The 17,620-nt window shown below is 44.2% G+C and overlaps 1 protein-coding gene and 1 pseudogene across 2 annotated transcripts in view; one reads left to right on the forward strand and one right to left on the reverse strand.

Annotated features, from left to right (window-relative positions):
• Positions 1-6,791: 6,791 nt before the first annotated feature.
• LOC132679048 (annexin A2 pseudogene) lies at positions 6,792-10,027 on the forward strand (annotated as a pseudogene).
• Positions 9,878-17,620, reverse strand: part of RALA (RAS like proto-oncogene A) — a 72,714-nt gene continuing 64,971 nt past the window's right edge. For both annotated transcript variants that reach the window (XM_060632206.3, XM_078442584.2), the window contains exon 5: positions 9,878-11,863. In XM_060632206.3, the coding sequence (XP_060488189.1) occupies positions 11,741-11,863 (123 nt within the window). In that variant the 3' untranslated portion in view covers positions 9,878-11,740. The remainder of the gene's footprint in view (positions 11,864-17,620) is intronic.

Below are 17,620 nucleotides of genomic sequence, written 5' to 3' on the forward strand. Positions count from 1 at the left end.
GGCTGGGGCAGAGAGGGAAGGAGACACAGAATCCGAAGCAGGTTCCAGGCTCTGAGCTGTCAGCACAGAGCCTGATGCAGGGCTTGAACTCACAAACCGTGAGATGGTGACCTGAGCCGAAGTTGGGCACTTAACTGAGTCACTCAGGTGCCCCAAATGCATTCCTTATTTAAATATGGTAAAATAAATTGGATAAGGTTTCAATCCCTGAATCCTTTCCTTTTCCACCATCTGCCCAGTGATAACCATTATTATGTATATGAGGTATATAATCTAGATTTTTTAAAAATGCTTTTCTCAAGATATACAAACTCAAAGAATGTATATGGTGCTGTTTCATATATGGGTTTTACAAAAAAGTTATCATACTGTTTGTATCACAGTGCAAGATGCATTTTTGAATTAAGGATATTTTAGAGAATTTTTTTTAAAGTTTACTTTTAAGAGAGAGAGTGTGAGCAGGGAAGGAGTAGAGAGAGAGGGAGAGAGAGAGAGGATCCCGGGCAGGCTTCTCACGCTCAGTGAAGAAGCCAGATGTGTGGCTCCAACTCACAAACCATGAGATCATGACTTGAGCTGAAAATGAGTCAGACGTTTAATGGACTGAGCCACACAGGCTTAGAGAACTTCTTATGCTGATAAATAGTTGTAGTCTGTTTCTTTACACTGTTGAACTTTTATTTTTTTTTATTTTTGACAGAGCCAGAGAGCGAGAGAGCACGAGCAAACAGGGGAGGGGCAGAGAGAGAGAAAGTGAGAGAGAGAGAGAAAGAATCTCAAGCAAGGTCTATGTTCAGCCCAGAGCCCAACCCGGGACTTGATCCCACGGCCCTGGGATCATGACCCGGTTGGAAACCAAGAGTTGGACGCTCAACCGGCTGAGCCGCCCAGGTTCCCCATGTTCCTTTACACTATTGTAAACGCACTGTATTGTATGACTGTGTTATGTTTTGTTTAACCACACCTCTGCTCCTAGACAAGTGGTTCCTGGTGCTTCTCCAGTGAACAATGCTGCAGGAAACCACCTTGAACATGACTCTGGGCACACGTGAGAGTGTTTCTTTAGTGAGACACAGAGAAAGGGAGTGTTGTGAGCATTAGGGCCCGTACGTTTTATATTTTAATAGACCCTGCCAAATCGCCCTCCCAGCTGTGTGTGTTTCCCCACGCCTTGGTCGACAACCTCATGTCTTTTGAATGAATGTAAGACCCACCATTTTATATGCCAATGCCTACCGACTGCAAAGAGGATGGCGGGGAAGATGAGTGGGACTTAGACATATTGCCAGTGAGGCAAAGTGGGGAGCTCACAGTGACCGAGTGCCTTCTCTGCCACAAGGCCTGTGCCCCGACGCTTTCCGGTCATCTCTGTTAGGAACTGTCATTGACTGGAGGGGACAGAGGAGACGTGAAGATTAAGTTCAGTGCGGGTTCCAGATTAGACTGTGAAACAGATAAAGGGGGAACAGTGGTGAGATCTCACGTAGTCTGTAGCTTAACTGTTTTGTACCAGTGTTAATTTATTCCTTGTGACAAGACCCTGGTTATGTTAACATAACCTGGGAGTAGCTGGGAGAAGGGTATGCAGGAACTCTGTACGATCTTGGCAACGTGCCTGTAAATCTAAAATTATTCTAACATAAAAATTTATAAAAGAAAAGACTGGAACATGCAATAAAATATGATGTGTGGACTGTATTTGGATCCCAACGGAAACAAATGAAAAAGAGACTTTTGGGGGGAGAAAACAGGAAAATTTTGAATACAGACTAGGTATTAAACAGTCTGAAGGAATTTTTAGGTTTGTTAGGTATGATGTCATGTGTATGAACAAAAATCACCTTCACCTATTGGAGGTGTATCCTGAAGTGTTTGTAAGTGAAGTGACGTGAGAACTGGAATTTGTTTCGAAATATCCAGAAACGGGGTGCCTGGGGGGCTCAGTCAGTTAAGCATCTGACTCTTGATTTTAGTTCACGTGATTTTAGTCACGATCTCACGGTTCATGAGTTTGAGCCCTGCGTGGGGCTCTGTGCTGACAGCACGGAGCCTGCTTGGGATTCTCTGTCTCCCTCTCTCTGCCCCTCCCCTCATGTTCTCTCTCTCTCTCAAAATAAATAAATAAACATTTAAAAAAATTAAAACAAACAAATAAAATATTCAGAAATCATGGTGGCGCCTGGCTGGCTCAGTTGGTAGAACAAACATGAGACTCTTGATCTCAGGAGTTTGAGCCCCACATTGGGTGTAGAGATTACTTAAAAAAATAAATAGGGGCGCCTGGGTGGCTCAGTCAGTTAAGTGTATGACTTCGGCTCAGATTGTGATCTTGTGGTCCGTGGGTTTGAGCCCCAGGTTGGGCTCTGTGCTGACAGCTCAGAGTCTGGAGCCTGCCTCGGATCCTGTGTCTCCCTGTCTCTCTGCTCCTCCTCTGTTCATGCTTCCTCTCTCAACAATAAACATTAAAAATAAGAAAATAAATAAATAAATAAAATACACATGATGCCGCCTTTTTTAAAAAGTTAAAACAGGGGCGCCTGGGTGGCTCAGTCTGTTAAGCATCCGACTTCAGCTCAGGTCACGATCTCGCAGTCCGTGAGTTCGAGCCCTGCGTCAGGCTCTGGGCTGATGGCTCAGAGCCTGGAGGCTGCTTCTGATTCTGTGTCTCCCTCTCTCTCTGCCCCTCCCCTGTTCATGCTCTCTCTCTGTCTCAAAAATAAATAAACTTAAAAAAAAAAAAAGCCCATATGACTTTGGGCAAATCATTAAAAAAAAAGTTAAAACATTCAGAAACAAAAGAGAAGTGCTTATGGGTAAAGTAAAATAATTTCTTGGGGTTACTTTAAAATACCCCAGAAAAAAAAAAAAGTAGTTGTGGAAAAAGATGAAAACAATTGGCAAATGTTGCTACTTACTGAAACTGGATGGAAGATACAGGTGTGCGTGAATGATTTTCTCCATCGTAAAAAGTTAAATAAATAGACAACACGGCTCCGTGGATAGGGGTGGCTTAGTGACGCCCCACTTTTTTTCACACTTCGATAGCACTTCCTATGTTGTTTGACGCTGTGCACAGAAACTGCTTCCTTTCTGGTGTGGAGGCTCCTTGCGGCTGTCTGATCTCTGCACCAACCTCAGTCACTCCCATCAGTGCTTGTTGAGCATTAGTATGTACCAGGGGGACAGGCTGGTCAGTAAAAGCAACATTGTTGCTAACTCATTCAATACATAATCCAGGGGGGTCATCATGTCCTTGGGTCCTGAATTACTGGAAGCCAATGAAGGGAAGGAAGCCAGTGGCTTGGCTGTCTGCTTCTGTTGTCCTGTCTCTGTCTCCAACCTGGACTCTGACCTTTCTGCCTCCATTTTATAAGGATGCTTGTGATTACACTGAGTGCACCAAGATATTCCAGGATGACCCCCCATCTCAAGAGCCTTACTCAATCACATTTGCAAAATCCCTTTTGCCATGTAAGGTAGTAACATATTCATGGGTCCTGGGGGTTAGGACATAGACATCTTTGAGAGGGTGTTGTTCAGCCTACCACATCTTTTTTTTTTTTTTTTTTTTTTTTTTTTTTTTTTTTAAGTTCTGTGTTTATCCTAACAAAAAAATTGGAAGTTAATGCGATGGTTTAAGCAAAGGGAGGACCTGATCAGCTCTGACCTTTGCTCTGACTGCTGTAACCAGGATGGCCTGACTCGGGGCCAGGAGGGGAGCTGGAGTGGGTACAGTGAGAAACTAGGAGGCTATTGGAATAGCTCATTTTGCTTGCATGAGGATGCTGGTGGTAAAGATGGAGAAGAATGAAGAATTATGTTTGACGAATGAACGGATGGATGGATGAATGAATGAATGAATGGTCTGTCATGGAACAAAAGGAACCTGCTTCCTGGCATCGAGATTTCCACTCTAGAAGCACCCCATGCTGCTGCACTGCTGAGATCTGCTGACCTTGACCATCTCAGGATGGCCTTCCAAGGCCCACATAGTCGATGACCTCAGAAGGTTTGTGCCTTCTCTCCTAGAAGCCATTATCTTTGGCATCAGGACAATGACACAGCCGAAGCCTCTCCCAGCAGAGGAGCAAAGGCAGAAAGCAGTTGCTGATTGTCTTGAATGTTTCCATCTCTCTCTGGCAGACACCCAGTAGGGCATGGTGGGGCCCAGGGAGGCAACCCAGATATGGTGCTGGCTGGGGCTGGCCTTTCTGAGTCCTATGTTGATACAAGCTCACGAATGTTACTCTGTCTCAGAATAAATACATACAACCGTGACTTAGGTTTCACAATTTATTTGGCCCATCTCAGCATGTACTGTCCTTTTCATTTACTGTCACTTTTCGGAGATTTACAGCATTTTCCTTATCTCAGGAATGTTGTACGCTGGGGGCCAGATAAGAGAGAGGCACGGTATGATGTGTATATGTAGGTGCACGTACCTGTTTCACCCGTGTGCTTCCCGTATGCTACTGGCCACTCAAGAAGATTGCTTTTTGTGATCGCAAGCCGACCACCGGAACGGAGGATCAAGGTGAAGAGGTGATTCTACTTTGGTGGTTTGAGTCAATGAGCCCCCCATCCTTCCCAAATGCAACCTCATGCATAGCCTATGAAGTGGGGGGTGCTGGTTCTTGGAGCTGGTACCTTGGGTTGCTTTAACTCAGTCGGTGGAACACGCAACCCTTGATCTTGGCGTTGTAAATTCAAGCTCCATGTTGGGTGTAGAGATTACTTAAAAAATAAAATCTTAAAAGAAAATCTTCAGGCCCAAAATTCTTCAGCAATGCTCAACTGTGTGCCTCCTGCACACCAAGTGTCAAAAGACGTTGAATGATTGGATCTCCCCAGACTCGGTCAATACGTGTCCTGAAGGCTTCCCCTAGGCTGGAGGGTTCATGTCAGAGGCCAGAGTGATTACTTATGCCCATGTTAAGGATTCCTGACTTTGCCTCTCCCCCAGGGCTCCAGTGAGGCTGAGGAATCATGAGCTGTATCCGACCTGTCCTTCTTTCCACGATCCTCATGCCTAGTATCCCCCACCTCGCTGGGAGGATTCCTGACTCTCATGAGGTACCAGAGTGGGATAGAACCGCATGGAGTGGACTCAGCCAGCAGAGCAGGACTGTCTTCATTCTGCCTTTCCTGCTGTGACATTGCACAGGCCACCCGGTCTCTGCAGACCTCACTTTCCAGTCCCCGTGACTCGTCATCGGAGGGTCCATTCAGGGCTAAGATTCGCTGAGGACCGATGTGGGACAACCTGAATCTCTGGCTCCTTCAACAAGTTTCCTAGTTCCTTTTTTCTCACCTGTCAGCGTGAAATAGACGGGCTCAGGAAGGCATCTGCACAGTTTAATCAATGCCAAACAGAATGTCACACAGACACGGGTTTGGTTGGGAACTGGGGGCCAGGCACGGTGAAAACCTTCCTCTGCATATACGAAATCCATGCCCTGTAGCAAAAGTGGTGAGGACTCCTCTGCGGTCCTCACAGTAATCCTAGGAGGTAGGCCGTGCATGCCTGTTTTACAATCAAGAATCTGAAATCCGCCGACTCTCTCCTCAAGGCCGGAGAGAAGCAACAGAGGCTGGACTGGAATCCGGTTCACCAGGTTCTGGAAACCTTAGTCTCTCTTGTGCTGTCTCCATTTATTTTTACTTTATTTTATTTTTAAATGTTTATTTATTTGTTTTGAGAGAGAGAGGGAGAGAGTCCCAAGCAGGATCCATGCTGTCAGTGGGGCTCGATCCCACCAACTGTGAGATGATGGCCTGAGCTGAAATTGAGTTGGATGCTTAATAGACTGAGCCCCCCAGGTGCCCCGAGCTATCTCCATTTAAAGCACCCTCAGGGGCGCCTGGGGGGCTCAGTCGGTTAGCATTGGACTCTTGATTTTGCCTCAGGCCATCATCTCACAGTTTGTAGGCTCGAGCCCCCACTGATGCTGCAGAGCCCATTTGGGATTCTCTCTCTCTCCCTCTCTCTACCCCTCCCCCACTCACAAGGAATTAGAAGCCAAGACCTGTGCTTTAATTCTGGCTCTTACATCACTTGTGTGATTTTAGGCAAGTTACTTCCCGCTTCTGGCCTGTAATCTGAGGGAATCTTGGCTACGGCCCCTCCTAAGCCAACCTCCAGGACTCTAGAAAATACATCTCTGTGTCTTTCCACGACATCTGGCATCCTTTGCAAAGATCAGTCTGCGCACAACTCTCGGGGTTACAGGCTGAAATTCTTCACCCTTCCTCCACCCACCTTTCAGCTGGGGCCCAGATGTTGGCTTTCATATCTATCTGTTCCTTTCCCTTCCAATCCAACACACTCTTGTATTTTGGCTGTTTCTTTTCTTTTTCTTTTTCTTAAGTTCATTTTGAGAGAGAGACAGCACAAGCAGGGTAGGGACAAAGAGAGGGGGAGAGAGAGAATCCCAAGCAGGCTCCGCACTGTCAGTGCAGAGTCCGATGCGGGGCTCCCACACACCAACCGTGAGATCGTGACCTGAGCCAGAGAACCAAGAGTCGGACGCTTAACGGACTGAGCCACCCAGGGGCCCCTGGGTGTTTCAAACACTCTGCCCTTAGGGGCATTTCCTGCTAGCTGCTTGCAAACATCTTTACACTTCAGCTGTTTGTTTTCATCGGGGCTTTTGATAAAAGGAATCTTGTTCTTCTATCAGATTAGCCATGCAAGTTATCACAGGCCTCATGGCCTCTCTTGAGCACAGTTCAGTGCTCTCTCTCTCATGGCCTCTCTTGAGCACAGTTCAGTGCTCCCCAGGCCCCTGTAAAGACGGAGAATACGGACTGACGGCCAAGCTCCCTCCCGCCTGCCTCCAGGCCCCTGCCCTGTGTGGGGCTGCTGGAGCAAAGGCCTGGAAAGTCATTCTGCATTTAAGAAAATATGGGAGGAGATTTCCGGCCTGCCAGAGGCAGGCTGACTCCTTCCTGACGTTATGGGAAAAACGCTGTAAGGCTTGACTCCACAGCTGAGCTCTGCACAAAGTTTTCCCTCTCGGCGCTTGGTCTTTGTCTCAGCAACCAGGCTGTACACACAGGAGGCCCCTTCGCCTCCACCTCTCGTTCTCGGCTGCAGCCTTGGGGACGTGTGGGGCGTCTCCCACCATGAATTCTCGTCTCCACTCTGCATTGTGCACGGAGCCAGACCACTATGCTTCCAGTGCCAGGTAACAGTTGCTAGCTTTGTGGCTCCGGGGCAAGTTATTCTGTTCTTTGGCCTCAGTTTCTTCATCTGCAAAATAGGGGTAAATGATAGCACCTACCTCATAGGATTAACACTAAAATTAAATACATATATACAGTATCTTGCATATAGGATGCACAGTTTAATTATTTTTCATGTTGACAATCATAAGAAATAGGCGGTCTAGCCCAGAGTAAGGAGGCCGAATACCTAATCTTTGTTGTTGTTTTTTAACTTCCTCTCCATCGGCATGGGACACCGGGGTAGTTTCTTCCGTGTGAATCTCTGTAATTGTCTCTGACTCATGTTTGTCCTTCATCTGCTATATTCCCAGCAGTGCCCACGGTGGGGGATATACAAATCTACAGAAAATGGAAGGCATGAATGAAGACCTCTATTGACCTGCCACTCTTGACTTCCTAAGTAATTTGCTAAAGGAGACTTCTAACACTGGGTTAAATCAAAAGCATTACTTTGAAATCTTTACAGGAACTTTTGGTAAATGCTTTGATGGTTGCCAAATATTAAGTTTTATGTCCTTGTCCCAGAATGGTGAGACATGAAACTCTGATTTAGTTTAAGACCAGAATTTAATCTAACCTCTGTTTGGTATATATGTAACATCATACCCCATACTGGTGTTAAACATGGGTCCAGTGAGGTTAAAACTATGCCAGTTATAACTTATATGTGCTCATTCTGGCACTGCTTATGAATTAACTAAGAAAAGTGGGGCACCTGGCCCGCTCGGTCGGTTAAATGTCCGACTCTTCTTGATTTTGGCTCAGGTCATGATCTCACGGTTTTTGAGATCGAGCCCCAAGTCGGGATCTGTGCTGACAGTGCAGAGCCTGCTTGGGATTCTCTCTCTCCTCTCTCTGCCTCGCCCCCACTGGTGTTCTCTGTCTCTCTCTCAAAATAAGTAAATAAAACTTTAAAAAAAATGTCTGCTGTTCATGAAATTCTCTCCAAGCTCAGTTTGGAGGGTGATCACTCCACATTCCCAAGTGCATACAGGTCCGTCCAAGAGCACACCAATCTTGATCAGCCTGAGAGTGATCCTCTGAACACTGAAATGACCATCAAGACCAAAGGTGTGGATGAGGTCACCATTGTCAACATTTTGACCAACCGCACCAAGAACAGAGGATATTGCCTTTGCCTACCAGAGAAGGACCAAAAAGAAACTTGCATCAGCTCTGAAGTTAGCCTTGTCCAGCCACCTGCTCCGTGTGATGCTTCTGAGCTGAAAACCTCCATGAAGGGGCTAGGGACTGATGGGGACTCTCTCATTGAGATCATCTGCTCAAGGACCAACCAGGAGCTTCAAGAAATTAACAGAATCTACAAGGAAATGTACAAGACTGATCTGGAGGACATCGTTTCTGACACATCTGGTGACTTCTGCAAGCCGACGGTTGCCCTCAAAAAGGGTAGAATGGAAGACGACTCTGTCATCGATCATAAACCGACTGACCAAGATGCCCAAGATCTCTATGATGCTGGAGTGAAGAGGAAAGGAACTGATGTGTTCAAGTGGATCCGCACCATGAGTGAAGAGTGTGTCACCTCCAGAAAGTGTCTGGCTACTTCCAGGGATAAAAAGCTACTGAGCTATGACATGCTGGAGAGCATCAAGGAGTCAAAGGACACCTGGAAGATGTTTTCCTGAACCCGGTCCAGTGCATTCAGGACAAGCCCCAGTATTCTGCTGACTGTACGACTCCATGAAGGGCAAGGATACTCACGATAAAATCCTGACTAGAATCATGGTCTCTCGCAGTGCAGCGGACCTGGTGAAAATGAGGTCTGAATTCATGAGAAAGTACAGCAAGTCCCCATAGTATAGCATCCAGCAAGACAGGAAGGGCAACCATCAGAAAGCGTTGCCATACCTGTGTGATGGGGGTGACCGAGGCCCACGACAGCAGGAGCGGCCAGGAGTGGTGCTTTGTTTCCAGCTAAGGTTTAGAAAATAGCTTGTGACTGACAGCCCCCTTGTGCCCGTCCCCGTGAGGATGACCTTAGCAGTGTCCCCTCACCATCTTTATTTCAGTTGCCTAAGCACCGTCTGCCTCTCATGTCTAGTCTTTTTAGTGAAAGAAATTAACATTTCAGGGAGTTGGAAGGGACACCTATGTGAAACGCTTTGCCTCTTGTGTACTGTGTCATGAACAGATGAATAATCCAAATTTTTACTTTATCAACAAGAAAGAAAAAAGGAGAAATGAAGGAAGGAAGGAAGGAAGGAAGGAAGGAAGGAAGGAAGGAAGGAAAAAGAAAGAAAAGAAAGGAATGGTAGGTAACAGCATGGTTACTCCTGCCACAATTGGAAATTAAATGGTCTCTGGGGATCATTCCGATTAGAACATGATATAAAGCTGGCCCCCAGCCATTTTAGTTTGGCAGTCTTCTAAAAGTAATGCGCAGTTGTGACCGCATAACCGTATCTTCCACGTAATCGTGCACATGGGGTCCTCCCATTTCTGAGCCCTCCCTGAGCCTGAGCAATGACTCTATTATCCAGGAAATCTGGCATCACTCAAAAGAAAGCCCTAAACTGAGAGTTCAAGACACTCAGTGGCTTTAAAATCTCTGATGAAGAGGCCCAGGTCGGGTCGTCTGAATTTTACATGTTACATATATTGTAAACATCAAGTAACACCACAAGCATTTAAAAAAAGGAAGTTTATTGGTCTTTAAATGGCTCAAATTGCAAATAAACCAATCGGGTAGTGGCATCAGCCTAAGACATGTGATGCGTCTTTGTCAGTTGGCTTCATAGCACCTCAGTACCCAGGAGAGGAAAGGTCTCAAAGCAAAGTCACAATGTTAGTGGTTAGGACCCCTGGTTAAATAAGACTGTGATGAGTACACACGGAGACCGCCGGGCCCGCGGGGCCAGGGTTACATTGGTAACTTGAATTCTGCACACGGCATAGCCTATGAAAAATACGAAACGGAAGATGTACATCTCAAACCCTTTGAGAACAAATATTTAACATGACAAGTCAGATGTAATATCTAAAGAGCTGAGTTCCTAAAAAGCCTATTTTTGTTAACTTCACATACACACCCGTTACCTGGAACGCCTGAATGCATTTTTCACTTGTTGAAATCAGGACTGAGCAAAAAGAAAGACAAAGTTTATTGAATTAGCCGTCTTAGCCCCATTCTGAAGAAGATAACAAAAATCTGGACAGTGGTATATTTCCCATTGAAATTATGTTCCCAAACAGCATGCTAGAATTCCTCCAGTGGGCACGGCACGCCAGGGTGACACAGGCTGGTGTTCGGTCTGCAGATGCCAAACATGCCTTCTGCACCATACTCGGGGTTCACTGCGTGATGTTAGCGTTAGGAAAGTGTGGCTCCGGTGTTCTCCATTATGAACACGGACTACAGGGACTCCCGGTAACTCTCCCGCAGCCAAACTGTCACCTCCTAAGTGCAAATGTAGAAATGAACCGGCCGCAAGCACGCACACCTTCCCGAATGTTCTAGTGCAAAATGCATTAGCATTAACGACACCTTTCCTGTGCCCTGCTCCCAAGAGACCAACAACTTAACACAAGCTCACCACTTGTAAAAAGGGAGTTCCAGGGACCGAGGGTTCACCGAAACAACTGTACTGAATCCCCACAGTCTACAATTATCTTACAAGTATGGGCTGGCCCTTCATGTCAAACTACCTTATGGTTAATGAAAAGCGATCAAGGAGCTCTGGACCCTTACTTTCGAGAACCAGAGTATGGCACACATTTTAAGTTTGGACAGACTCCTAGCAGACAGTTATTTTGCAAGAATCGTCTATACAAAAGTTGTACTCCATACCAGGCAAATACTCTCACCAGGACACGTGGGGCAATGGGCCCACGGCACCAGCGGGAACACATCCAGAATGACACAACCGGGTACTTTTCAGTTTCTAAATTAAGGCATATTCAAAAATTTCCATGTACAAGTTTACATCACTTTTCTACGTTAATCACCAGGTAATTAATGCAGGTTCACAGATGAATTACTCTCAATTTAACTATATGCAACAATCATGCCAATAACTTTTCTTCTATATTTTGCATAACAATGGTTAAAAAAAAGTGGTACAGTTTAACTACCATGTTCACAATTGTCATTTTTCAAGGCAGTAGAAGACCAAGACATTTTAAAATGATATAAAATTTAAGCTTTGTAATAAACCAGAGGAAGTAGCCTTTCCTCTCATCCCTCCCACCCCGTCTCGGCTCTAACAGTTCCAGAAAGACTGCCCGCGACACACAAGCCCATACGCTACATTCAGGACCGCGATAAATGTAGGCAATTATGAGAGAAGTTGAACTCTGCTTCTTGGTGAAGCCACATTAATTTCTTTTTTAAGTGAATTTGACTCTCAGTGCAGTTCCAATTCATGCTTTTAGTGATACATAACAATTTCCAAATCGTTAAAGTAATTTCAGTCAATTGAGCCTTCAATGGCAATGCTTATAAATTATATTTATTAGTATGGTCAAGATAAGAAAGGAGTTTGGACTTCGATTATAAAATGCAGCATCTTTCTCTGATTCTCTTGGCTAAACTTTTCCTCTTCTTTTTTCCATTCTTTTCTTTGCTGTCTTCCATTTTTCTGGCTCGAATTTCCCTCATTAAGTCAAAAAATACCTAGAAAGAAAAAAATAGGGTAAATAAAGCCACCAGATAGTATGAGCTTGGTACTTCTTGGAACCGGAGTGGTAAACCTTGGGAATAAGTAAGAGTAACTACTTAAGAGCTTTTGTCTGGGGGCCACCTGGGTGGCTCTGTTGGTTGAGAGTCTGACTCCTGATATCAGTTCAGGTTGTGACCTTGTGGTCGTGGGATCGAGCCCCGTGTTGGGCTCTGGGTTCTGCACTGAGTGTGAAGCCGGCTTGGGATTCTCTCTCCCCATCTCTGCCCCTCCCCCACCCATGCGTGCTCTCTTTCTCTCAAATAAACATTAAAAAAAAAAAGAGCTCCTGTTTGAGGCGTGTAGGGACAGGAAAGCACAAAACTAGAGTCTTCTTCAAGTACACTGGGAAAATCGGGAAATGTTCTGAGTTATGCTTTTTGGTAGAAATGTTCACAAAATATAACCTGATCTTCCCATCCCAACTTTCAAGACGAGTGATGATAGCTCCAAAGACAAAATTCAATGGACCGTCTTTGAGCAATTTACAATTAATAAATGTATCTTACCAGTTCATCTTTAAAAGTAATTAATTTATGTTTAACAAAATTTATATTTAATAACTGGTTTTTCCTCAGGTCCATTTTTAGAAACAAAGCTAAGGAAAGTGAGTGCTTCCTTTGTCATTTTGATACCAGAGGCTAAGAATTTATCAAGTCTGTCTTGATGTCTAGAAACTGGCAAAGGAGAGATATTAGTATAATAATTTAAAAATTACTAATGTAACAACTCAAAAGTTAAATATCAATAGCAAATGTCTGAGTGCAGACAGACAAGGGCCTAGAAGGATAAGGGCTCACACTGTACACGAATAGTTATGTGTGTGATGAATGGATGAATAACTTTTATGGTTTATACCCAAATTCTGAATTAAAAAATTCAGTTATTACTTCTATTTTATTTTTTTATTTTTCTCAAGAACATGAAATAAGAAGTGACACCACACCGATTAAAAACAAACATTTTGGGGCGCCTGGGTGGCTCAGTCGGTTGAGCGTCCGACTTCAGCTCAGGTCACGATCTTGCGGTCCGTGAGTTCGAGCCCCGCGTCAGGCTCTGGGCTGATGGCTCAGAGCCTGGAGCCTACTTCGATTCTGTGTCACCCTCTCTCTCTGCCCCTCCACCGTTCATGCTCTGTCTCTCTCTGTCTCAAAAATAAATAAACGTTTAAAAAAAAAAAACAAAAAAACAAAAAAAAAAACCAAAAAAAAAACCAAACATTTAAAAAATTCTGGTTAGCTTGTGCATTCTGAATGCTGTTAGGTCAACAAATGTGGGTTACGTAACGGCCAGTGTGCCTTTTCAAACATGCCTCCAGCTCTCTAAAGGAGACCGACTGGAAAAGCAAGGCGCCGAAAAGCACAGGTAGAGAGTGAGCCTGTGTGTGTGTAGAATATGGGTTACGTGGATCCGCCTGCATGTGAAGTAGAAACAATGAAACCAAACACTAGTATTATTTTGAGGATGAAGGGAACAGGGTACAGGGAACAGTGAGGCATCTCTGAATACATCTCGTTATACAACTTCTATTTTGGAAATGGACATGTCTTACGTCTTGAAAAATGAAACTGGACCAAAAACTGAGAATCAAACTAAAACAAATAAGACTATACGTAGAGTTGGTGACATAATCCTACGGGGGACAGGATTATTTCGAGGGACTTTAAAACACAGTATACAGAATGTACGTCTCAGAAGAGAAGCCGAACAGAAAAACAAAAACAAAAGCTCAACAAATAAAAAAGACGGATCTCCAACATCACTTTGTAACTTGGCTGTTACCAGTAGCAGTGGTATCGTCCTTTTGAACAGTTTTATACAGATGCTACAGGACAGTGTAAGGGAGCAATTATGTTGATGTGGGTTAGGAACCAAGACTTCCAGTGTAAGAGAAGAGGGGTCAAAATCCCGAGTGCTAAACCTGAATCAGAAGTAACGGTGGCCTCTCAGGATTTGCTTCCTTGTAAGAATACATATGTGCCAGCACTTCACTGAAGGGACACAAAGCAACGACAGCCCAACAGCAATAAGCAAATTAGTCCCCAGGCTTTGGCTGCTAAATACCATTCCTGCCAACGGAACCAGCATTTCTTAGACAAAGTGGCCGATTCCTGATCTGGAGTGAAAAACAAAAAGTCAGTCAGAAAGCAAGGAGGCTATTAAAAAAAAAATAATAAGGCAAGGAACAATCAGAGACTAGTGGGTTAAGTCAAATGGACACAGGACCAACACTCAAGGTGAGGGGAATGGTTAAAACAGGGAAAAAGTGAGCAAAGAACATCCACAGAGGATGCAGGAGACCAAAACACACAGGTGACACAGACCCCATGGGCCCATGGGCTCAGCTTCCCCAGGATGGAGATTTCAGAACCCTGTGCTTCGAGTCCACAGTTGGCCATCAGGGCAGGGAGCTTCCAAACTAGCTACGTGTAATATCCGAGGACTCCCCTGCGGCTTTCAGATGTGGACTTATCACTATGGAATAGACATCAGAAGAAGGTTTAATTTCTAATTTTAGATAAGTATCCGCAGTGAACTTCAAATGAATCCCTATTAGAAATCGCCAAGGTCATCTTAACTAGCAAACGCTGTGGGGAACTTGTAAAGTCTGCATCAGCTACTATAATGAGCTAAAGCTAATGGAAGCTCTGTTCCAACGGCCACATGGAAGGACACGCATAACTAGGGATAAGAATAAAGGGCTGTGGGGGTGCCTGGGTGGCTCAGGTGGCTGAGTGTCCAACTCTTGATTTCAGATCAGGTCATGATCTCAGGGTCGTGGGATCAAGCCCTGTGTTAGGTTCTGTGCTGAGTGTGATGCCTGCTTGGGATTCAATCTTTCTCTCTCTCTTTGTCCCTCTCCCCCACTTGCGTGTTCTCTCTCTCTCTCTCTCTCTCTCTAAAAAAATAAAAATAAAAAAGAATAAAGGGTTGGCTTCGACAACCTCAGGCACATGATCATCCCCAAAGCGCAGGGCTGCCTTTGACTTTTTTTAATATAGACTCTTCAAAATTACTTTTCTCTGTTTGCTCCCACCTCTTCTTCTCCTGTCTCCTTTCTTTTCCCATTCCCATTTTAGGGCAACCTGGTATACACAAAATTTGGCTCTTCTAAATCCAGAGTAGAGATCACAGGATATCCTTCTCACACAAGTCAAAATAAGACAAAACTAGATAAACATACAAACAGGCTCAGAATGCTAGGCTTACAATACTTACAGCTGAAAAAACAAAAGTTACTAGAAACGACAAACACCTCTCTTTTGAAAAGCAGCAACAGACATTAGCTTAAATCTAAACCTCTGCCTTGTTTGTTTAAGCACTTAGACAATATTAAATTTTCAAACAGATTAAGGATCTACCATAAAAGCCAACAAAAAAGAAGGGAAAAAATTATAGGTAAGTTTTTTTTAACTTTCTAATTGTTTTTAAGTTTAGGATGGGAGACAGCTTTTCTAAGAAAGCCACAGAACCCACGAGTCAGGAAGGGAAACACTGAAAGATTTCACAACATAATCCCTAGTGTTTTTTCATGGCAAAAGACAAGAGTCAGCCAAGTTAGAAGATGTAGTATGGATTAGGAGACAATATCCACAACAGACATAAATGGACAAACGGTTAATGTCTTTACTATAAAGTACGCTTTAGGAATCAAAATAATAAAGCCGTAAGATCAATGGGCAGAAAAGAAAGTAATTTCAGAGTTCACAGAAAATGTACAAATGGAATGGCCCATGAATCAACTATAACACGTCTCATTAATTATCAAGAAACAATGGTTTAGCCACCTCCCCGGTGACTTTGAAAGGTTGCTTTACCTGGTGCTGGGAAGACAGTGGGGAGAGGGTTTTGGTGCAAGTAAGGACGCTTTCTGGAGGGCACCCGGTTATTAAAATTCACAATGCACCTTGCATGGGTGCACAGAAAGCTCACCGCAGCACTGCTGTGAGAGAAGACACAGCGGGCAATCGGCACGTCACTCACGGGAAAATGGCTGAATTACGAAAAAGCCCAACTATGAAACACTTCCTAGATGTTTACAAGAATGTGGTATGTCTATATGTAACGGCATGGAAACAACTACATCTGTTATGAAATTTACAAAGCAAACTACAGAAATACATGATCTACATACACAGAAATACTATATATATGTTGTATATACACCATATGTATATAAATGTGCTACATACACTACAAAAGTCCTATTTATATGGGGGGAAAACAAGCAAACACAAGCTTTCCCTCAGATTCTACACGCCGGTCTGTAAGTGTAGATAAATGTCTGGAAAGACACACCTGATCAGCAGTGGTTGGTTACCTTACAGGAAGGGGAGGGGAGTGACTCACTTTTTCTCCATATTACAGATTTTTCTTTATATAATAAGCATGTGTTCATGTTTTTAATGAAAACACTTAAAAATAAACAGACTACATTTCTCCTATAATTCTTTCCCCAACCTAAATTGGCTCTCCTGACATAATAAATCACACTCTCCTTTTTGACATCTACTTGCTCAATCTGTTTCCATTACTCCAAGATGTTCCTTAAAAATTAAAAGCAACCTTAAAAAAAAAAAAAAATTAAGAGCAACCTTGGAGCCATGATTTAAAGAGCCGGAGCATTTAGCTAGAAGGCTACTAACAAGGTCATCAGATGAACCTGGCACCCAGTGAGTCCACAAGCAGGTTTTCCATGTGGTCCTCTGCCTCTGGGTGACTCCTCTGTGACAGGCATGGCCTCTGCGACAGGCGAGGCCCCGTCTCCCTCTCCCTCTCCTCTCTCTCTCTCTCTCCCTCTCGAGCCGGCTCAACCACTCTGATGGTCCTGAAGCTTTTCACAGGGAGGATTCAAAATCTGCCTCTTTGAAACTTCAACCCAATGGTCTATTTGGAATCCAGATGAGGACAAGACATGAGACCTTACTCTTGTAAGGAGCTAGTATTCGTTTTTTGTGACAAACAAGATACATGCCAGTTTAATAGGAGCCAGTATTAACACTTGCCACCCCCCGACAATCTGTGCCAGGCTTCCAGTAGCGGGCGACATACAGCCTGGGGGACACCACAGGAGACACCATTGTGTCGAGTAAAACAGTGCAGAAATGACACGAGCACCAGGGTTGGCTGCACCCAGAGCCAGCAGATGCCATCACAGGCCTTTTGAAGTTGAATCAGGTGTATAATCTTTCCACTTCTTTTCCGCATCTAAACAGTGAGCACGAGAAGAGTATGCCTTACAGAGTTAAAGACAAATGGTCTGTGCTGGCCACAGTGCCTGGGTCTTACAGACACCATTGAATATTAGCTCCTTTACCTATTAACATTATTTTCTCAGCAAGAAACCAAATATAACCTAATTCTAGAAACTGAATAGTTGCTGCAAGTTACTTTTATTTAGCCACTGAGGTATTTTATCTGGCAGTCACTCCTCAGGGTGAGTAGTACATCAAGTTACAGTATTCCATATGAACTTGTACCTTTCTTTCTTTCTTTCTTTCTTTCTTTCTTTCTTTCTTTCTTTCTTTCTTTCTATTTATCTATCTATCTATCTATCTATCTATCTATCTATCTGAGTGTGCATCCGTGCAAGTGGGAGGACAGGCAAAGGAAAACAGAATCTTAAGCAGGCTCTACATTTAATGTGGATCCCAACGTGGGGCTCAATCCCACGAACTGCGAGATCATTACCTGAGCCAAAATCAAGAGTTGGA

Source organism: Panthera onca, chromosome A2, assembly GCF_046562875.1.
Source record: "Panthera onca isolate mPanOnc1 chromosome A2, mPanOnc1 haplotype 2, whole genome shotgun sequence".
Taxonomy (NCBI): Eukaryota; Metazoa; Chordata; class Mammalia; order Carnivora; family Felidae; genus Panthera; species Panthera onca.